Here is a 22,364-nt window from a genome sequence, read left to right as displayed (position 1 = left end):
GCTTACAGGGACCAATGACCGCCCCGCCACCGTGCCTCTTGGTCGCGATTGGACAGTGTCTTCGTCCAGGGGCCGGGCTCTTGAGTGGCTGCCGCATCTGCCTATGACTACGGGATCCAGAGTTCAGATGGACACGAAGCCTCACCAATACTTGAATGGACTATGAGGCCGAGGGCGGGATGCCCTGTGAGCGACACCCAGATAAGCCAATAACTGTACACACCCACTCTCATTGGCTTACATATCTTCCTCTGGGCGGAAACCCTCGGTTCAGGCAGGAGCGGTTGATCCACAAGGTGGGGCCCGTGTGCTTTGGGGAAGTAAACCCCATGCAACTAGGAGGTGGGGCGCGGGGAGCAAGGAGGCAGCCAGCCAATCACAATACCAGGTGGAGCTGATTGACAAGGAGGGATGGACCTCTCCAAAGACAGCCCCAGGGCCGCTGTGCCCTCTGGGGCGGTTAAGAGGATGCGCTAGCTGTGCCTTCCGTTCCCTTTTCCTTTCTTTTCCTCGTAGATCGAGTGCTGTCCCCGAGGACCCCCTCTCCTATCTTCCCTGGAGACTTGGTACCAAAGGATCCAAGTGACAAAGTTTCCCATTTTTTGTTGTGTTTTGTTTTTCCTCTCCACATCAAAACTTTTTTTTCCCGCATGCGTTTCGGTAGAGCCCTCATTGCTGACCCTTACTATTAGTCAGCACGAATGCAGTGGCCACAGAGGATAGCGAAACTGGCTCGGACAGGGCACCCAAAGCATCCCGTGCGGCAGCCTCGCTGGGAACGCGCACGTCCCCTGGTGACTTCCCAGCAGGTGGTGCACAAGTGACCCGAGGACGTTTTCAGGAGGTTTTTCCTTCTCGTGTTTGCAGAGACAAGATCCCTACTCTGGTCACCATCGGGTTTGCGTCACCACCAGCCATTGTCACATGCTTTTCTAATTGAAATGGGAACTTACCCTACTCAGGCAGACACGCCTAAAGTTCGCCCACTAACGCTCCAGGGACCAAGTAGCACCTCCTACTGTCCGTAACTCGGGATTTTGTGGGTCCTCTGTTTGGCCACCATGAGCATTTTGTTTGTTTTTCGAGACAGAGTTTGTATAACAGTCTGGCTACCCTGAAGCTCCCTTTATAAACCAGGTTGGCCTTGAACTCAACGATCCGTCTTCCTGTGCCTCCCAAGTGCTAGCATTAAAGGCCTACGCCACCACTGCCCTGCCGAGCATTTTATAATAAAAAGCTGTGGTCTGAATTCTAGGTACAGGTAGGACCCTAGTCTGCGTTCCCTGGGATCCCTGGAGGTGGAGGCAAGGAGAGAATGTCAGGTCATCCTGGGCTACATAGCAAGCCCGAGGCCAGCCTAGGAGACATGAAACCCTGAAAACAAGTTAACTTGGATTTATTTGAGTTTCTTTGTTATTGATGGTTGGTTGGTTGGTTGGTTTTGTCTTTTGTTTGTTTTTTAGGGTTTTTTTGAGACAGGGTCTTCCCTTGTAGCCAATGCTGATCTGGATTTACCATGTAGCCTAGGCTGACCTCGAACTCGCTATCCTCCTGCCCTAACCTCCTTAATACCGGAACACAGATGTTAAGGTGTATTTCAGAAAAGAGAACACATGGACAGTCCCCTAGCGCAAAGGAAAGACTCAGAGCCAGCCCAGGCTGGAAGGAAAAGGGAACTATAAGGAACCTGGAGCTCTGGAGACCAGAAGCCAAGTGAAAAGTCTCTAGTGCTCTGCTGTGATGCAGCAGGAAGCTTCAGGGTGCCTGTCTACTGGCAGCAGTGGGGGGGGGGCACTGAACCTCCAGTGGGAACCGGCTTCTACGGCTGCAAACACCCAGCCTAAAGAGGTGCTGGCATTTCAGCTTTGAGAACTCTCTAGAATCATTTAGCCCAACCAAGAAATCAGAGAACTTTAACAGATCTTCACGAGGATTTTTTTTTTATTGCAATTCCTGAGCTACTGGCTGCTTTGTCTTTCTCTCGTTCTTTGCTCTGTGTGTGTGTGCGCGCATTTAATATATTATATATATATGCATTTTTTTTTTAACAAAGTCTCACTTCGTAGCCCTTGCTGGCCTGGAACTCACAAAGATCCTCCTGATTCTGCCTCAGCTAGGATTAAAGCAGTGCACCACCACAGCCAGGACTTGAAAACCAGAAAGGACAGAGAAAGAGAGAGAGAGAGAGAGAGAGAGAGAGAGAGAGAGAGAGAGAGAGAGAGAGAGAGAAAGGTTGTGGGGACGCACACCTTTAATCCCAGCACTCTGGAGGCAGAGGCAGGTGGATCTCTGTGAGTTCAAGGCAGCCTGGTCTACAGATTGAGTTCCAGGACAGACTCCAAAGATACACAGAGAAATGCTGTCTCCAAAAACAGAGTGAGAGAGAGAGAGAGAGAGAGAGAGAGAGAGAGAGAGAGAGAGAGAGAGAGAAAACAACCCTACCCAAACACCAAACATCTGGCTACATAAAGAGACATAACACAGTAACAGACACAATAACACAATCTCCACTTCTAAGGAACAGTCACCAAACCATGCAGAAGATGTGGGCAAGTCAACAGGTATAACTATAGAGCTGTTCAAGAGGAAGTGAGCAAAGAAGAAGAGGAATCTTATGCTAGGTATGAGGTTCCCATGGAAACACTCGACAGCCTGTGTGGTCCAGGTTCATCCTTTTTTTTTTTCCGTTTTTTCAAGACAGGGTTTCTCTGTATTGTTTTGGAGGTTGTCCTGGAATTCCCTCTGTAGACCAGGCTGGCCTTGAACTCACAGAGATCCACCTGCCTCTGTCTCCTGAGTGCTGGGATTAAAGATGTGCGCCACCAACACCCAGTCAGGTTCATCCATTCTTGTGTCTTTTCACTGGACTTGCACTGGTGAGATTGAATTTAAGCCACAAGAAACAGTTAATGATTACTGATAGTGAGATGAACTTTGTCCCAGTGGAGAAGATAGGTTTAGTTTTCATTCTGCACCCTTTGCTACTGTAGCATTGGTTTTTTTTTTTTTCTGTTTAATTTGTCATTGCTGTTGTTTTGCTTGAGTCAGGATCAAACAGTCTGGCTTTTAACTTATGGGCCTCCTGTCTCCACCTTCCAAGCACTAGGATGACAGGCAAGTATCACCATTCTCAATTTGTGGGTGTGCACATGTCCTGGCCTGCCTGGGGAGGTCAGAGGACAGTGGGACAGTAACTAGTTGTTCTGTCCTTTCACTATTTGGAACCTGTAGAACAAACATCACCTGGGCCTCTGGGGCCCAAGGAAACTTGGTACACACCTGCTGCTTGGTTGTACTGCTGCCCTGCCAAGGCTCAGTGGAGACCAACCAGAAAGTAGGCCTGAAGTTTCAATTTACCCTGGGGCAACACCTGACTCCAAGGGAGACCACAAACTGGGACCACCTGAGCACCACCCAGGATCAGACTATCCAAGGGGAAAATTCCTAATGTTCCAGCCATTGTAGATAAGATCACCTGATGTCCTTTAACCTAAGCACACACCTGTAGATAAATGTCAACCAGTTAGGGTCTTGAACCTTGAAAATCTTCTCACCCCCAATCTCTACTATGATGAACAACCTCCCACACCTGGGCTGGGCACTCTCTGCTCTCAACCGCTGTGTAGGACAGATGGGGAATACAAGCTCGAGCTTGAATAAAAGCTCTTTGCTTTTACATATGGGATTTGGTCTCCTCTTTGACTTTTGGGCAACTTCAAGACCTGGGATTAGGAGTTTGAAGCCATCTTGAGCTACAGAATAAGACCTCCTCTCAAAGAAAGGAAGGGAAGAAAGAAAGAAAGAAAGAAAGAAAGAAAGAAAGAAAGAAAGAAAGAAAGAAAGAAATAAAATAATCCAGGTCAGCAAGAGTTTTTTCACAGTCTAATGACCAGAGTTTGATTCCAGGAACCAACCTCATGAAAGAACCCACTCATGAAAGCTGACCTCAGATCTCCAAACACATGATATGGTAAACAAACGTGGAAATTCACACATACAAAATAAGTGTAATCTTTTTCCCCCCCTCCCCCATTAAATAAGTGTAATCTTTAAATAAAGCAAAGCTGTGGTAGCATGTGCCTTAATCTCAGGTCAGCAGATCTCTGGAGTTTGAGGTCAGCCTAGTCTACAGAGCAAGTTCCAGGACAGCCATAGCTACATAGTGAAACCCTGTCTTGGAAAAAACAAGAAAGAAAAGAAAAACCAAAAATTAAATAAACCCTCCTTTTTTAGAGAGGCATCCCAACTGACTCTATCAAAACTTTAAATGGCAGTTCCTCACGTACAAATTTATTCTGCAAGGAATTTTAAAGCAGTATATGTGGTGTTATTGCAACACTAACTAGAAACACCTGCATGCCATCATGTGGGGGGGGGGCAAGTAACAGGAAGTCTCAACAGCAATAGGTGAAATAACGACGGTGTCACTTCTCCCAGTATAAATCTGGGGCCACCTGTGCTTGGCACTGACTCTGTGACTTTTGCATCAGCCTCCGTGACATTTCTGTCCTGGACAGATAGATGGGAGGTTCTTGTTCTCTAGAAGTCAAGAGTCCAGTTGAGAAGTGCAGAGAGTGAGGGATACAGAAGATTTTCCAGTAGCCTCCCAGCCAGACCTCTCAGCCAGGGCCCAGGCACTCTGCATTCAGCGGGCCACAGCTGTGTCCTTCCCAATGAGGCTTCGAGCTCAGTTTGGGACTGGCATACAGGGGATAGGAACTGCTTCTTACCACACTTTTGTATCTGGAGTGGAGGGGCTGTGTTTGAGACTTGGTGTGAGGTAATCCAGGCTGTCCTTGAACTTCCTGCACTCCCCTGCTTCCAGTTCCCAAGTGATGAAATTACAGGTGCTCACTACCCTGCCCAGTCTGCTATATTTTTACAGGTATTTTAGTTCGTTTGATTTTTTTGTTTTTGTTTTGTTTTTCTGAGACAGTTTCTCTGTATTGTTTTGGAGGCTGTCCTGGAACTCGCTCTGTAGATCAGGCTGGCCTCAAACTCACAGAGATCTGCCTGCCTCTACCTCCCTAGTGCTGGGACTAAAAGCGTGCGCTACCTAGTTCATTTGATTTAAGACAAGTTCTTGGGTGGCTCAGACTGGTCTCCAATTCATGATTCCCCTGCTGTAGCCACACCCAAAGTGGGCATAGTCAGTGGCACAGGCATCTAAGATCTCTTCCTACAGCCTCCCCATCCACCTATTCTTAGATTCTAGGCTTTTCCCTGTTAGCCAACTTCTCATAACTTCTACGTTCAATAAACTGCATGGTTTCTGACTGAACCCACCCTGATACACAGAATGACAAGTTGCTTAGTTTAGGGATCATCTCTTAACCTTCAGCTCAAGGTACATTAATGGCTGGTGGTAGAGATCAATCTAGGCCATCTGTAGTCATTGGCTCCTGCTGGCACTGCTGGGAAAACCCATCTTCAAGTGTATTGGACTACCCATATAGTAACTCAATATCCGTGGCAGCCATAATTGCATGGGAATAACACTTGCATTCTCACAGGAGTGCTGGTTAGATTTTTGTAAATTTAACACAAGCTAAGGTCATCTTGGAAAAGGGACTGTAATTGAAGAATTGGTTTCATCCTATTGGCCTATAGGAAGGTGTGTGGAGGGTGGGGGTGTTTCTCCCTCCAGAGTGCTGAGAATAAAGGCCCCAGCTTCTCTGAACTCTGGAGCCTCCTAACTCAGGTTTTTCTGCTATTGTAGATTTTTCTTGGTTTTTGGTTTTGTTTTGAAGATGGTTTCTCTATATAGCCCTGGCTGCCCTGGAACTCACTCTATAGGCCAGGCTGAACTTGAACTCAGATCCACCTGCCTTTGACTCCTGAATGCTGGGTTTGAAGGCATGTGCTGCCACAACCAACTCTGCCTTAGTTTTTCAAGTGTTGGAATTACAGGTGTGTACCAATATGCCTAATGTCTTAAATCTGGATTTCTTTTGTTTTTAATGTTTTTCAGGATATGGTCTCATGAGTTCCACGAAGGCTTTGTGTTGTTAAAATGTCTAGGTTTGGGGCTGGAGAGATGGCTCAGAGGTTAAGAGCACTGGCTGCTCTTCCAGAGGTCCTGAGTTCAATTCCCAGCAACCACATGGTGGCTCACAACCATCTGTCATGAGACGTGGAAGGCGTGTAGGCAGAACATTGTATAATAATAAATAAAATCTTAAAAAAAATGTCTAGGTTTGCCCAGACACAGTTGTGTCAGGAGGCACAAACTGAATCAACAGTCCCACGAGTTTTATTGGTAGACAGGGAAGGAAAGGGGGGGGGTGAGGGATAACCAACCCGTGCAGAGCTGAGAGAGAGAAAAGAGGAAGACGAGAGTAAAAAGAGATCGTAAGTGGGCATGGGTCAGTCCTTTATTATTATTATTATTATTATTATTATTATTATTTTGGTTTTTCGAGACAGGGTTTCTCTGTATTGTTTTGGAGGCTGACCTGGAGACCCAGGCTGGCCTCGATTTCAGACATTCACCTGCCTCTGCCTCCCGAGTGCTGGGATTAAAGGCATGTGCCAACATGCCCAGCGGGGTCAGTCCTTTGCACCTGCGTGGAGACTGGTTCTCACAGAACTCTGGGCTGGCCAGAGTGCTGCCTGAGTGCATCCTGCCAGGTAACAGGGCAGGCCAGCGTAATGCCTAAACCTTCCACCTTGAACTCTGCGGCCCAGGGTCCTGATCCAGGGACTCTTCTTTTCTAGTCTCTCTAGTAGCTGGAACAACAACCTAGCCTAGAGTTGCAGGCCACTCTAATGTAGGGACTGAGTGATAAGCAAGGAATGCTGGGATCCGCCCTTCCCAGGAGCCTTGGTCTTACATTCCCTATGCCCACGATGAAAACCACCCAGTGGAGAGCGCAGTTTCACGTCCTAAGATCTCACGTGACAACTTAGAGCAAGTCCCAAATGAGCCCAGTCCTTCGGCCCTCTGGAGGGCCAGTGACTTAGCTTCAAAGAGGCGGGGCCTAATTTATTCAGGCTAGAAAGAGGCGGGAACTAAGTGGAGGCCAGCCCAGGGGGCGGGGCGGGGCTGTAACTCGGCCGAAAGGGACGGGAACTAGGCAGAGCCTCCCTCAGAGGGCGGAGCCTTGCCGTAGCTGAACCCGGAAGGGGCAGGGAATAGGCGGAGCCCAATCATAGGGCGGGGCCTACCTGTGTCGGCTTGAAAGTGGGGCTTCCAGGAACACTCTCCGGAAGCACCGCATTGCTGCCCCGGGAGAGGCGTTCCAGTTGTCGTTGCCGCCTTCCCAGCCTGTGCCGCGTCAGTCATGCCGGTAAGTGGCCTCGCCGCTCCACCCGTGCGAACCGTTTTCTCCGGCCCGATGCACCGCTGCTCGGCCAGACGCTGCTGTTAGGGCGCATGCCGTGGCCTGAACTGCAGTCATTCCTTAGTTTACTCTCTGCACCCGCCCTCCAGCTTCGCGACCCTCGGGTAAGCTGCAGAGAGAACTGTATTGCAGAACACAGGCCTCAGGATCACTCTAGAGAGTCAAGGGGCAGCCCCAACCTTCCCTGCACGACGGAGAAACTGAAGCCGGGAGGTAGGGCAGAGAACCCGCATCGGGACGCCGGTACCTGCCGTTTCCACGTGCATGCCCCTGCCGCCGAGCTAGCAGGTCTTCAGAGAAGTAGGTCTCTCCACTTCCCCTGCCTACACTGGCCTGCTTCCACTTCAGCCCTGGGCAACCCTGAACCGAAAGGATACTTCCTTTCCAGCCAGGAGTTCCCAAAGCTCGGTGCAGTTTCCGGAGCCGAAAGCAGCGCTTATCTTGCCTTTGAACTCACCCACTCCTATGCATGGTGACTTCTAGCCCCATTGCTTAGTTAATAAAGGTCTTTGACACATTACACAAGAAGAGAAGGAAAAGTCCAGTGTTTGTTGGAGAGTATTGTTGAGAGCTAGGTAGGTAGGATCCAGGATGAAGCCAGATCACCTGGGAAGTGCTGGGTAAAACCAGTTGTACTGGCTTGCCTTTGAGCTCTGGTTTCTGTTGAGTTCCTGAGATAATGGTCAGGGCTTCGGAGTCGGGAGCATTTATTTACCTCCTGGTGCCTCTGAACCCAGAGGTCTCCCGTGGGCATGTCTTAGCGGCTTATCTTCTGTGAGTGAACTAGAGGCGCCTTCCTGGTGCAGACTTAAACCTCTCAGGTGGCGCTTGTTCTTGCCCTTTGTCTTGAAACTTTTCCTCAAATCGCACAAAGCACAGACAAACGGCTTGATAAAATCCATCCTACCAGTCAAGCCAGTCTGCCCTGCAGTGTGAGACTCATTCATAACCCTGGGATCAGCAGTGAAGAAAAAAATAGCTTGCAGACCCCTCTATTCCGAGTCTGCCTCTGGGGACTTTGATGGGAGTGAGGCATATAGCAAGACACCTTAGTTGAAGACCAACAACTGAAGTCAGGGAGGTATTGTGCAAGTGCTGCCTCCAGTCTGGTCAGGGGAATGAGTTTTACCAAAGGTATTTGCAGACCAAAGCTTAACCCAGTCTGTGCCCTTGGCTTGCAAGCTGGGCAACTTCAGACAAAATGTTCTGTGTCTCTGTGTGTGCCTTCCATCTCCTCATCCATAAAAAGGGATTGAAAACTGACCCTGCAGGGCTGTGGTTGGTATTAACTAGAATGATGTCTTCCAAATGTAGAATACAGCCAATGACCCATGCGGTCTCCAAGGAGTGCTACCTCCTGTGTAGATGTAGGACAAGTAGGGCAGAACTGTGTGCGCAGGCTTCCGCCCCATCTTAACATGAACCTCAGTGGTTAAAAGTTTGAGTGTTGTGTACTCTGCCCAACCCAGGTCCTGTTACTCATGAGCTGTTACTCATGAGCTTCTGCTTCCTCATCCCTTGGGAACAGGGAGAGTTTCCTGGCTTATGGAATCATTGTAGCTATTAAACAAGACAGTGTACACAGCAGTTAGAAGAAGGCCCAGCACATCAGAGATACTTAGATATTAGTAATCAGGAATCCAGACACCGGTGTCCGAAGACCCAATGTTCTCTAGAAGAACAACGTGTCCTCCTCTTCCATTCCCACTCTTCCAGTTCTAGAGAGTCTGTTAAAGAACTGTACCACTTACTCTCTGAAGTAATACTATATGTAATACACAATAATACAGCACGTTGCCATACAACATTAATATATACATCAGAGGATCGATTTTGCTTGTTTTTTTTTTGTTACAGCATCTCACACTGTAACTCAGGTTGGCCCATAAGTGAATATGTAGCTCAGCTGATCTTATAGCAATCCTCCTACCTAGGCCTCCCAAATGTTGATTATAGAAATGAGTTGCCACATCTGTTTGCGATTGAATTCAGGGCCTACGAGTGCTGTGTGTGGTCTGCCACTGAGCCACAACCATTTTGTAAGAGGCAAAACCGGGTCTAGAGGCACTGGGGAGACATCCAGGGGTGGGGCAGGTTTTGAAGGTACTCTTGTGAAGACTGGATCACCCCGTCCATTAGGCAGAACTTTCTGTCATCATGTGTAAACTGCACAATTTGTAGGCAGAGGTAGGGAGCTCTGAGTTGGAATGCTGGCCTCTGACCTCTGTACTGAGAAAGACTTCCTTGTCAGGGTACTCAGTTTAGAGCTCAGATAACTGTTGACTTTAGATCCTTGGGCAGCAGTACTTACCCTCTGAAACCCCCTTCAGAGCTACTTCTCAGAGTCAGCTGGTGGGGGATGGGCACCGGGCTGTTCTAAAACCAGCAAGATTTCGCTGGAGCAAAGAAAGCCTGTCTAGAGTCTCGTGTCTTTGCACCCATGGTCACCTTAGTGATCTCCGAGCAAGAGGGAATGAATAGTTATCTTTTCAAGCTAGAAAAATACTGCAGAAAGGGGTGTAAGGGTTGTGGTAAGGATACTGTGGCAAGCCTGATAGCCTCTGACATGCACACTTATCTTACCCTGTGGCACACACTCCCACATGCAAATAAGTATAGTATACTTATTATCTTTTAGGTTCGTGTGTGCGTGCGTGCCCCATTTGTGTGCAGAGATCAGAAGAGCTTCAGATTCCCTAGAGTTGGAGTTACAGGTGGTTGTAGTTCAGGGAACCAAACTCAGGACTTGTGGAAAAGCACAAGTAGTCTTAACTACTGAGCTGTCGTCTCTCTAGCCCTATTTATTATTTTAAATATTTTCTATTTAAAATATTTGTTTTGTTTTTTGGGGGGTGGGTGGGGAGGGTGAGACAGGGTTTCTATGTGTAGCCCTGGCTGTCCTGGAACTTACTTTGTAGACCAGGCTGGCCTCAAATTCAGAGATCCATCTGCCTCTGCCTCCCAAGTGCTGGGATTGAAGGCATACACCTGGCATGTATTTGCTTGTTGGGGGGGGCACAGAGTTTCTCTGTAGCTTTGGAGGCTGTTGTGGAACTTGATCAGTAAATCAGGCTGGCCTTCAACTCATAGAGATCCAACTCTCTCTGCCTCCTGAGTGCTGGAGCTGGAGGTGTGTGCCACCACTTCCTGGCTCCAGATTTATTTTATTTTATTTTATGTATATATGTGTGTCTGTGTGGGTATGTGCACATAAGTGTAGGTGCCTGTGGAGTCCAGGAAAAGGCATCAGATCCCCCTGGAGCTAGAGTTACAGGCTGTTGCAAGGCTGCTAATATAGATGCTGGAATTCATACTTAGACTCTTTGGAAGAGCAGTATGTGTTCTTAACTGCTGAGTTATCTCTCCAGTCCCCAAATGTAATTTTCAAAAAAAGAATGTTCAATATTATGTGTTTACAACAGATGTAGCCTAATTTACTCATTTGGTAGTGCTGGAGATTGAGCTTAGGGCCTTAGGTTATGGCAGGCAAGCTCTCTGCCACTGAGCTACAACCCTTCAGAGGAAAACCACTAGCTGCTCTTGCAGAGGAGCCAAGTCCAATTCCTATCACCACAGAGCAGCTCATAGCTACCTCTAATCCAGTTCCAGGGGATGCTGCATACCTGTGTTTCTGTGCAGTCCTGCATATGCTTGGTGTGCACAAACTCATGAAGGCACACAGATACATAAAAAGAATAAATGGGTTAATTTTAAGAAGTATGCTGGATATAGTGGTGCATGACTTTAATCCCAGCACTTAAGAGGCAGAAGCAGGTAGATCTGTGGGAGTTTGTGACCAGCCTGATCTACATAGGGAGTTCAGACCAACAAGATCCTAATGCCACAAGTGGTATGTGCCCAGACATGGTGCATTAAAAACATTGCATGAAATTACCTTCATATACACATATACCTGTGTGTATAAATATGATTCATGTTTAGACTCATCCCATTCCCAAGATACCTCGTTATGTGTTTGCAAATATTCCCTAATTAGGGACATTTCTGCTCCCAAGCACTCAGTTAAGGGATGCTCAGCCTGTCCTAGAGCTATTTTGATGAGCTTCATGGGGAAGGTGGGCATTGGATTTGGGTATACTGTTGGGTATCTGTTTATACAGTACTTGGAATTCTGAGGCAGGAAGATAGTTTAAAGCCTAGGGTGGACTGCATAGTGAGTTCCAGGCTAGCCTGATCTACATTAATGAGACCCTTTTCTCAAAGCAGCACCAACAAAAAACAAAACAAAACAAAACAAAACAAAAAAAACACTACCAAAATGGGAGAGGGATAGCCGTTGTTTTGTTATTGTTTGTGGTACTATTGGTGGCTGGGGTCTGGACTGGGTGTTTCTATGCTTTTTGTGTCTCATTCAAAGAATTAAAGGTGTGTGCCACCACTGCCCAGCTGATACATCTGATTTTAATCGTATGTATACCCAATTATGCATAGGCATAAGGTGGTAAATAAAGAATTCTCTCAAAAGCTTCACTTCGAGGACAACTTGCCTCATTTTGCTTGCACTCCAAAACAGTCTAAGCCTGATCAGACCATCGCCAGTAGATCCCGGATGGTGGTTTAGGATGTTTGAATGAAAATGGGGAGATCAGGGATTGCTGAGGGGAGTAACTTGTTTCCAATGCTTAAAGCAAGTGTGGGGTCAGTCTTGGGTTGCTAATAGGTTGCTAGGTTCATGGTCAAGAGACACGTGTGTATAGCCCAAGCCATTCCTTATGCTTTACTGTCTCAGTACTGGGAAGAAAACCCCAGGGCCTTGCATATGCCAGGCAAGCAGTGTACCACTGAATTACATTCCCAGGGTCTAGACATTGTTTTTCAAAAGGAAGAGAGAAATGGAAGAAAGTAATTACTTTCACCTAGAGACACCTAGTCCCATTATCTCATTTTGTTAATACATTAGCTATCTATTCTTTAATACTTATCCCCAAACCTAGAGTGAGTGGCTGAGCAGAGTGACTAGGCTTGGCTTAGGGTCTCAGGGAACAACAGTGCAGGCCAGAAGCTTGCCCAGGCTGGTGTTCTCCTTGACTTTGACCTTGGAGACTTTGTTTTTCACCAGGTGGATGGTTTGAATAGTAAAGTGTCCTTTAATATAGCAGCCAGCTGGCTCTAGCATGACCCAAGAAGGGAGCATGGCAGAAGCTGGCATTGTGACCAGCTTAGTCACATACGGTGCTTCAGCCTCATGTTGAGTACACACAGGCTCACACTGCGATGTTATAGAGTAAACTCTCAAGGGTGTAAACACAAGGAGGCAGAGAAGATGGAGTGGAGGTCATGGTGGAGGCTGGCTGTCATATCAAACCCTGTGTTTGTCTCAATCTCCAGCCCGGAGAAGGGACTGGTACCCCATGAGTTAAGCTACTGAGGTCAGACAACTTGCAAGTGTTGGAGTCCAGATGTTGTCATTTCCAGATATTGTGAAGGAAGGGATTATTGGCACAGCTCTCTGAAAAAAACAGCCAGAGACCCAGAAGTTGGCCAGCAATGTTGCTCATCGACTCACTCCCCTGTACCTGGTGCTGTTCCCAGTATTTGGGGCACAACAGTGAATATTTGTGCTTGAACAGCACAGTCTTGTGGACCCTTACCTGCCTTGACTTGTTAGATATCTTGGAGATCCTAGAACCTTAGGAACCTGGGATCCCTTCCCATCTGCCTCCAGTGTGCCTCCAGGAAATCCTTCCGCTTCCTAGAACTTGGGTGCTGCTTTTGAGCATGAGGCCCTTCCATCAGAGCAGCGGTGGCCACATACCTGAGTAACCTGCCTGCTGGCATAATCAATGTCCCCATGCAGGCTGCTGAGCAGACCTACAGCCATGCAGAGTCCCTGGTGACTCTGGTGTAGAAAATGTTCTGATATGGAAACAGGTCCCAGATTAGTTCTGCTGGGAGTAGGGTCACCTGTGACTGAGTCCCCTGGTCCTGCGGCAAAGCCCACAGCTCAGTCACCAAGCAGTAACCTCGTGGGAGGACAGGAAAGGAGCTTCTCCCATAGACCTGGATCTGTTCATCCTGTACCAGACCTTGCAAAGGGCATCATGGAGATTGTCTCTGTTGGTACAGCCTGTGACACACAGCATCCCTGCATTCCCTCTCTCATCTGTTGACTAGACCGGGCTCACAGAGAGGCTTCCAGTGGCATTGTGTCTACTCTCTCTGCGCCCTGACAGCCCCTGACTAGCCCCCTCAGACAATGTATGGGTCACTGTGGCCTGGCTTATACTCTCCCTTTCTTGCAGAAGCACGAGTTCTCCGTGGATATGAACTGTGAAGGATGTGCTGAAGCCGTCTCCCGAGTCCTCAACAAGCTGGGAGGTGAGCAGCTCTCCACTGGAGAGAGGATGGGAGATGGTTACATGGGAGTTCTGTTCAGATACGTGAGGCCTACAAGGATCGACTGCAGGTCAGCTGGTACCGAAGTGTGTGGAGGGCCTGGCGCGCACCTTGGCCTCTGCTCTTTGGCTTATGTGGAGATGTCTTGCATCTCGCCACAGCCACTTCAGGTTTCTTTCATTCACTACACTCCTCCCCTCCTAGTTTATCTTCTAAGACAAAGTCTTGCTAAGTAGGCCTGGCCGTCCTGGAATGCACCCTGTAGACGAGGCTGCTCCGAAGTTTGTGATAACCCTGCCTCTGCCTTCTAAATGCTGGAATTGCAGACATGTGCCATCATATGTTTACAACTCCATTTTGTTCATTCTTTCTCCTCTCCCCCTCCTCTCCCCTCCTCCCTCTCCTCTCCTCTTCAAGGTCTCCGTGGAACCCAGGCTGGTGGTCATCCAACCTCTGCTTGAGAAGCAGGCACATACCACCAATGAGCAGCGACTGCCTTCCTTTTATGAAGGCAGGAACTGTTCAGAGTTCAGGGACTTGACTGGATTCACAAAGCCAGCAGGGCAGAGCTGGGATTTGGCTGCAGCATCCAGCTGCAGAGCCCTAGAGGTGTTAGTATGTTGGTGATCTCCAGTATGATACCATATACAGATTAACAACAGCCAGGCCTGGAGATGCATGCCAGTAACCCAGAAGCCCCGGATGATCAAACGTTTAAGGCCAGCCTGAACAATTTAGGGAGACCTTGTCTCAAAGTAAAAACGACCAAAGAGAAAGCCGGGCGTTGGTGGTGCACACCTTTAATCCCAGTTCTCGGGAGGCAGAGGCAGGTGGATCTCTGAGTTTGAGGCCAGCCTGGTCTACAGAGCGAGTTCCAGGACAGCCTCCAAAACAATACAGAGAAACCCTGTCTCAAAACAAACAAAAATTACCAAAGAGACGGGGAGAAGGGGGTAATAGCTCAGAAATCAAGTGCTTGCATAGCAAAGGCATTCTAGATCCAATCCACAGTACTACAATAAAATAAAAATAGTAAGTTTATAAAAGCAAAGCAAAGTTGGGTGTGGCAGCTCCCACCTGTAATCCCAGCAATTGGGAGGCCGAGACAAACTAGGCATTGCCATGGATTTGAGGCCAGCCTGGACTACAGAGTGGTACCCTATCTATCTCCACAGATCATAAATAAAATCTAGGGTAACAATACCACTGCATGTTGAGACTGCCTACACAGAGTGAGACTTTACAAGGTGGAGAGGGACTGATGACATCAGTGCCCAAGGGGAGTGCCTTGCCCAAGTCCCACAATGAGAGTGAGTCATTGACACAGTGAGTCGATTCTGAGCTTTGTGAAGTGGAATATCTCCTTTTTTGTTTTTGTTTTTAAGACAGGGTCTCCCATTGTAGTCCTGGCTGGCCTAGAACTCACCATGAGTATCCCAAGGTAGGCTTCAGACTTTCAACAGTCCTCTTGCCTCAGAACTCAGTCATGAGTTCTGGGATTATAGGCGTGAGCCAGCACACCCAGCTACACTAAGATATCTGTTCACGAGAATCTGCAACACTGAAGAGAACCTGGCTGATGACTTCCACAAGGCCATGGGCTTCCCTCTCCTGGGTTTGGGCATCCCCTGTATGATCTGAGAATGTCAGTCTATATCTGCATATGCTGGAGACACTTCAGAGATGCAATAGGGTAAGTTGAAGAGATGGCTAAATGGTTAAGAGCACTGACTGCTCTTCCAGAGGACCTGGGTTTGATTCCCACCACCTTCTTGGCAGCCAACAACTGTAACTTTTTGTTATATGTAGATTCAGAGATTGCAGCCATGGCCTGCACCACATGCTGAACAGCCCTGCTGGAGCTGAGGGGCCTTTACCTTTGATAAGCTTCTCCCTGTGCGTCCTAGTTTATGTCAGCTTGACACAAGCTGGAATGATTTGGGCAGATGGAACCTTAATTGAGAAATGCCCCCACCAGATTGGCCTGCGGGCAAGTCTGTGGTGTGTTTTCCTGATTAATGATTGATGTGGGAGGGCCTAGCTCATGAGGAGCAAAGCAAGCCAGTGAGCAGCCGAGCAGCACTCCTTCACGGCCTCTGCTTCAGTCCCTGCCCTGCTCTTTGTGATAGACTGTGATGTGTGTGGAAGTGGGAGCGAAATAAAGCCTTTCCTCCCCGAGGTATTTTTGGTCATGAGGGTTTTAGGTTTTGTTTTGGTGTTGTTGTTGTTTGTTTATGGGGACAGGGTTTCTCTGTGTAGCCTTGGCTGTCCTGGAACTCACTTTGTAGCCCAGGCTGGCCTCCAACTCAAGAGATTTGCCTGCCTCTGCCTCCCTAGTGCTGGGATTAAAGGCATGTACCATCACCGCCCTGCTGACCATCATGTTTTATCACAGCAATAGAAAGCTTAACTAATACGCTCCTCTCTTCTTGGGGACAGTAGAGCTGTTTTTGAGTGCTTAGGGCCTGGGTAGTCAGACTAAAGGCTGACTCATGCAGGAAAACACATTGAGGCTAGCCCACCCCTTTTGTGATAGCTGGGAAAGTCACTGCTTGTAATGGTCCTGACTATAGCCACCCAGGCCTTTTCATTGATACACCATTTTTTTATTGGCACACTATTCTAGAGGAGGACATTGTGGGTTTTCTTTTTTAGTGAGAATAGATATTGGACAGTAGGAAGGCAGTTTGGCAATGGCTGTTAATATCCCACATGTGCCCCAGAGTTCTACTGATTCATGGTGTAAGTATTTCAGAGGTGTGTCCAGGCGGGCTTGGGTGTGCTGGCTATAGAATGGTAACAGTATTGGGCAGGCAGAACTGATCCCCTATCCTTGGAAAGATTGAGTCAGTGGGCAGATGTGGAGACACCACGCTGGGAAGACTGGGGAGCTGTTGAAAAGCAAGGGACAAAGCCAGGTCTGTCACCACAGAAAGCTGAGACAGGAAAATCATAAGCTCAGGCCTCCCTGATGTGTAGATTGAGTTCAAGGCTGTGCTGGGTAACTTAGACTGCTCAAAATATAAAGTATAAAAAGGCCTGGGACTGAAACTCAGTGATAGTGTTTGCTTGGCATGTTTGATACCCTGGGTACCTGTAGCACAAAAAAGGGAGGGGGGGGGGACGGTTGTAGGGGAGACCAGGTCTTCAGTGATGGAAAACACATGTGAGACCCCCAGAGAGAGGGGGCGGGGTGTACAAAGCACTAGATGACACAGTGGGCTAAGGGTGCTTGCTGCCAAACCTGTTTGAACTCCCAGGACCCACAGAGGAGAGAACTGTCTCCAAGTTGTCCTCTGACCTTCACACACTCATTTTCTCTCTCACCCACGCACACATGCACACACTCGACACATGCTCATTCACCTCACCCACACCCACTAACACATACTCTAAGTTATGCTCACTCTTATCCTCACACACACTCACCCTCTCACACACTCACACACACTTGCTAACACACAGTCACGCATGCTTTCACTAAAATAAATGTAATAAAAATTTGAAAGAAGGGCCTGGAGAAATAGTTGAGAGCACTTTTGTTGCTCTTGCAGAAGACCGGGGTTCAATTCTCGGCCCAATATGGAGGCTCATAACCATCTGTAACTCTAGTTCCAGGGGGTCCAAGGGATCCAGCGCTCTCTTCTGACCTCCATGGATACCATACACATGTGGTACACAGATACATGCAAGGAAGACACTAATATACATAAAAATAAGTAACCCTGGGGCTGGAGAGAGGGCTCCATGGTTAAGAGGGTATACTTCCCTTGCACAGGACCTAGCACCCACTTCTTGTGGCGCACGACCACTCACAACGCCAGGTCCCATGACCTCTGCCCTGTAGGGCACCAGCACTCATGAGCATGCCCCACCCAGAGACCCGTACACATATACGTAATTAAAAAGCATTTTAAATAAAATTATAAAAGGGAGGTGGACTCTTTATTGCTAAATTGGAAGGTTAGCTTGAGCACAGGTAAGTGAGGTAGCAATGGCAGGCTGGGGGTGGGGAGCTGGCTGGGAGGAGAGAAGGAAGGAAAAGCGAACTCAGCTGAGAAATAGCTTAGAGTGCTTGCTTAATGCTTGATGTCTTGAGTTCAATCCCTTCACGCATGCCATGCTCGTGGTGCCTGAAACAGAAAGAGCTTGCTGCTGCCCGGCTCCAGGAGAGAGGCCTGGTGTTACAGGAATACTTAAGGAGGATGACCTCTTTGTTCCAGTGAGTGGAAAGGTCCTGCCTTCCCCTCCCACATCCCAGTTTCCTTCTTCCTGCAGGAGTGAAGTTCAACATTGACTTGCCCAACAGGAAGGTCTACATTGAGTCTGATCACAGCACTGACACCCTGCTGACAACCCTCACCAAAACAGGGAAGGCTGTCCTGTACATTGGCCCTAAGTAGCCAGGACCTGGTGAGTCCCTCTGGATGTACTGAAGGGGTAGCTGAGTGAGATTCCAGCCTTTCTTGCACAAGTCTGTTGCTTCTCCAGGGGTCCCGTGGGTTGCAAATCCCTCATCTGAAAGGCGTGGGTCCAGAAGCAATTCAGATTGCAATTTCTCTGGAGTTTGGAATCTTCACCTAAACGTACCCAAAGGGCATCCATAATAGAAAAAACTCTACTAAATATTTTTGTCATCCAGTTGGCATTCAGGAAGTTCTCATTTTGGAGCACACAGCAATTGGGGTTCATGGATTCAAGGTGTTTAGCCTGAACTTGGGCTTCCTAAGTGAGGTAGGAGGGGACCCAGAAGTGTTCAACCTACTGCCCACCTCTAGAAGGGTCACAAGTAAGTCATCATTGTCCACTACAAACCAGAAGCTCAGGCATCTTGATGGCCACCAGTGAATAGACAGAGTTCCATGTTATGTCCCCGGGGCTCCTTTTAGGACTTGAGAGGCACCTTGCCTGGTCAGCAGGGTCTAAGTTTAGGGTATCTGACCTTCTTGGAATGGTGAACCTCTTGATTTGGTGAAGTGACTGTCCCTTCACAGTTGACACATGTGTCCTGAGCCTTGCACTCCTGTGCAAGAGTTCATGCACACCCTGCCCTTTCCTTCTGCTTGGTGCTGGCTGCCCCTCTAGCCCAGCCTGGTGGCAGAGTCAATGACCCATCTAAGCTGGCTTCCTTCCATTTTATGGGTCCCAGGGAGGTAGGAAATGGCCCTGTGCCGGTGCCCTTCCCTCAAGAAGCAGGACAGACCTCACCTGGCCCACTGTGCCCAACAGTCTTAACTTCCTCTGCATTGCATCTAACCCATAAATTATGATGGCCACTTCTTTGGTTTGTATCCTCTTGGAATTGAGAAAAATGAGACCTGGTGAAGGGACCTGACCAAAGTCTAGGCAGAGGCTGGAACGAGCAAGGCCTCCTGTGTGAGCATTCCCAAGTGATGGTTAAAGTATCACTGACCCTACAAGTGACTCATGAGAGCCCCTAGCAGAAGCCAGCTGTAACCACCTGGGGGTGGGAGGTCCCCTTTGAGTAGTGTCTCCTCCTTCCTCAAATGTGAGCATTTGGAACCTAAGCTGTGTGCTCTATGTATATGGTGACAACCCAGCAAATCAAAAGACATGGACTAGTAAGTTAACCAGAGGCTAAGGCAGGAGAGGAGGAGCAGGAAGTCAAGGCTAATGTGGGTTACAGAGAGACATCCTGTCTCAAAATAATATAATAATAGTAATAATAATAATAATAATAATAATAATAATAATAATAATAATAATAATAATGCCAGAAAGATGGTTCAGCAGATGAAGGCACCTGTTGCCAAGCCTGACAACCTGAATTCAATCTCCAGGACCCACATGGTGGAGAGAACTGAATCTCCCAGATTGTCTTATCTCCACACAGGCGCATTCAACACATACTCACACACACTAAGATTAGACAGACAGACAGACAGGTTCCCCATGTCTCTTCTGGCCCTGGATTTGCTCCAAGGCCAGGGATGAGCCATCGTGAAGAGCAAGGAGTCTGGGGTTCAGGTGTCGGCTCTGCTCTCGGTCCAGACATTTTTATCTGCCTGAGACTTGGTCTTTGAAGTGGGTGAACCCCTCCTGTCGTCCCACTGCCCTTTCGGGTCCCTGTGCAGCCTCTTTAAGGTTTGTCTTCTCCAGGATGATGGCACCAGCAGGTTCTGCCATGCTTAAGACCTGCACATCCAGGATGACCCCTACATCCCTGGGTTTTGTGGGTCAGGTGAGGGTGGACCACTGACTTCTCTTTCAAACAACCCTATTGTGTTTTGGACCTCCATGTAAAGTTTTTCTTTGTTTGGGTTCAGTTTGTTTTTTTAACAATCAGTTTTTGAAACAGGACCTCACTGTTGTAGCACAGACCATCTGGAATTTGCAACAATCCTGCCCTAGCCCCTCAAATGTTGTACTTACTGGCGTGAGCCCCTATGCCCAGCTTCTCCACATAAGATTGTATTTGAGGGCCAGCAAGATGGCTCATCGACACCTGTGTGCAAGCCTGGTGACTAGAGTTTGATCTCTAGAACGCAAGGAGAGAGCAAACTTGTCCTCTGACCTCCACACCTAATCAGCACCCATACCCACACCCACCGCACTAACAAAAACGTTCTGTTTCATTTTGAAAAAGAGAGATTCTGTTTGCTAAGCATGTTCTCTGTGGGGAAGGAAGAGCAGTCCGTGCCAGCCTGCAGTTTGGACACATAGTCTAGACACTGCTGACAGCAAGCAGTGTGGCTCTCCTAGCTTCGCTTGGTGGCTTTCGTCAGCAAGGTGAAAATGGAGTTGACATGATGTAGTTAGCTGTGTTCAGGGTGCCATTCGTTAGAGCTGTGTGCATTCCCGGTGGAGCACAGTCACACTGGTCACACCTACTTCAGAACTTTTCATTCTGAGAAAAGCACCTCCTGTCTGTCAAGCAGTAGTTGCCCCATCGCCCTCACTGCTTCCACTGCTGATGCCCATCTGCTGCTTGCTACCCTGGACTAGCCTGGAGACTTCCTACACTGTATTTATTTGCCTGCTTATTTGAAATAGGGTAGCCTAGGTTATGCCTGAACCAAAAACTTAGTGAAAATGATCTTGAATTTCTAATCATCCTGTCTTCACCCAGGCTTGTTTTTGTTTGTTGTGTTATTGTTTTAAGGTTTCATGTAGCTCAGGGCTGGCCTTGAACTCCTGATCCTCCTGCTTCTACCTCCACCGTGTTGGTATTACAAAAGTTTGCCATCAGGCTCAGTTCTCTGACTTTTTATAGTGGGAGGTGTCAGACATGTATAAGCACTATATAGGAGTCTGGGTGAGAAGATAGAGCAGAGTTAGCAGATCTAGTTACTTTGTAACCTACAAAATTTCACCAGGGCAGCACTGATCACCATGGGCAGTACAGAGAGGAATGGGACTGAGATGCTATGTTTCCTATTCACAGTAGGTGGCGCCATTGATCCATCTCATTTTCCCTCTCTCCTAGGCTGTTGATCTGGTCTCCTGGCAGATTTGGAATGTCAACTTCTCTGTCCAGCTCAGCCATGCCCAGACAGGCCCTCCCTTGCGGGCTCCCTGCCAGCTTCCTTGCAATAAAGTCAAGCTGCATTTGTTGAAAAAGTGTCTGTTGTGTGTTCTTAGTACTGCTTGCTCACCTACAAGCTGCTGTTGTGTTTGCCTATGTTTCTAGAACCTCCCACTAGCAGTCACATCTCCTGTCCACTCCCTGCTGTGTGATCTTGAGCAGTCCACTGCCCTCTCTGGGCCTTTCTGTAATGGGGATATCATTAGACCAGATCAGTGAATTTTCTTCTCACTATGTAGACACCATATTTGAAAAGCTATCAAGTGACTTGCGTTTAAGAAATGAAACTCTGAAACAGTTAGATGGGAAGCTGCTGAAGAAAGGCTGCCCCAGTAGGGTTTGGCTCTAACACCTCCCAGCTGGTCTACTTAACCTCTCAGTGCTCAAAGCCTGGGAGAGGACCGCACTTCTGGCAAATGACTGTGATGGTTGTAGTGACAAAATGGACAAATTAATGTGAACTGTTTGGAGTAGAGAAATCCTCTGGCAAGCATCCACTGCGTACTAACTTTTATGTATTTCAAGGGTCATGGATGGAGGCATGTCAGATCGTCCCCCTTAAAGGGCACTGCCTTTAAAGAGCTGCTTGGTGAAGCGAGGGAGTGTTTTAGTTTGTGTAGCTTTAAGGAAAAAAAGGGTGTTACATTGCTGTGAAGCAGGGAACCAGAGAGACGTCAACATGGACCCCAAGACCATGCAGGACACACTTGGTGTCTGGGGTGTCTCTTGAACATGCCGATTTCAGACCATGGGAAGAGTTGATCTGGACAAAGCCATTGCCTCATGACCCAGACCTGGGTGGGGGAGCTGGAAAGAGGAAACCACACCTCACAAAAGACGTGGCATCTTTTACTGAGCTACACTGGCCAGAATTCCATTCTCCCAAGCCAGAGGAAAACCTAGTGGCTTTCTGCAAGTCACCACTGTGCATAGGCGGGGTTGTAACACATGTTTGTTGGTTCACTTGTCTTTGTAAGACCGGGCATGGCTATGAAGCCCAGGCTGTCCTCGAACTCAGAGAATCACCTGCCTCTGCCTCCCAAGTGCTTGGATTAATGGCATGCACCACTATGCCTAACCTTAAGATTTATTTATAAGTTTGTATGTATCTTTGAGTT

General features: G+C 48.1%; 1 protein-coding gene across 3 annotated transcripts; it reads left to right on the top strand.

The window, feature by feature from the left end:
- The first annotated feature begins 27 nt into the window (after positions 1-27).
- On the top strand, positions 28-21,281 carry Atox1 (antioxidant 1 copper chaperone). Of its 3 annotated transcripts, none has more exons than XM_040748684.1 (4): positions 28-296; positions 13,607-13,682; positions 17,979-18,113; positions 21,148-21,281. In XM_040748684.1, the coding sequence occupies exons 1-3, from the start codon at positions 156-158 to the stop codon at positions 18,101-18,103; spliced, it is 342 nt and encodes a 113-aa protein (XP_040604618.1). In that variant the 5' UTR covers positions 28-155; the 3' UTR covers positions 18,104-18,113; positions 21,148-21,281. The 3 variants fall into 3 exon arrangements, with proteins under 3 accessions (XP_040604618.1, XP_005067955.1, XP_012966871.1); XM_005067898.4 differs by lacking the exon at positions 28-296 and adding an exon at positions 7,134-7,289; XM_013111417.3 differs by lacking the exon at positions 28-296 and adding an exon at positions 7,296-7,447.
- Positions 21,282-22,364: the final 1,083 nt, after the last annotated feature.

This window comes from Mesocricetus auratus, unplaced genomic scaffold (assembly GCF_017639785.1).
Source record: "Mesocricetus auratus isolate SY011 unplaced genomic scaffold, BCM_Maur_2.0 Super-Scaffold_100007, whole genome shotgun sequence".
Taxonomy (NCBI): Eukaryota; Metazoa; Chordata; class Mammalia; order Rodentia; family Cricetidae; genus Mesocricetus; species Mesocricetus auratus.
The sequence above is the reverse complement of the archived record's forward strand: the minus strand, read 5'-3'. Positions and strand labels throughout refer to the sequence as shown.

What these genes read in the sequence shown, in the direction of transcription:
- Atox1 (XM_040748684.1), top strand. Translation starts at nt 156, where the DNA reads ATGGACTATGAGGCCGAGGGCGGGATGCCCTGTGAGCGACACCCAGAT. An exon ending in AGGAGCGGTTGATCCACAAG is followed by an intron (nt 297 to 13,606) that starts GTGGGGCCCGTG and finishes CCTTTCTTGCAG; the next exon opens with AAGCACGAGTTCTCCGTGGA. An exon ending in AGTCCTCAACAAGCTGGGAG is followed by an intron (nt 13,683 to 17,978) that starts GTGAGCAGCTCT and finishes TTCTTCCTGCAG; the next exon opens with GAGTGAAGTTCAACATTGAC.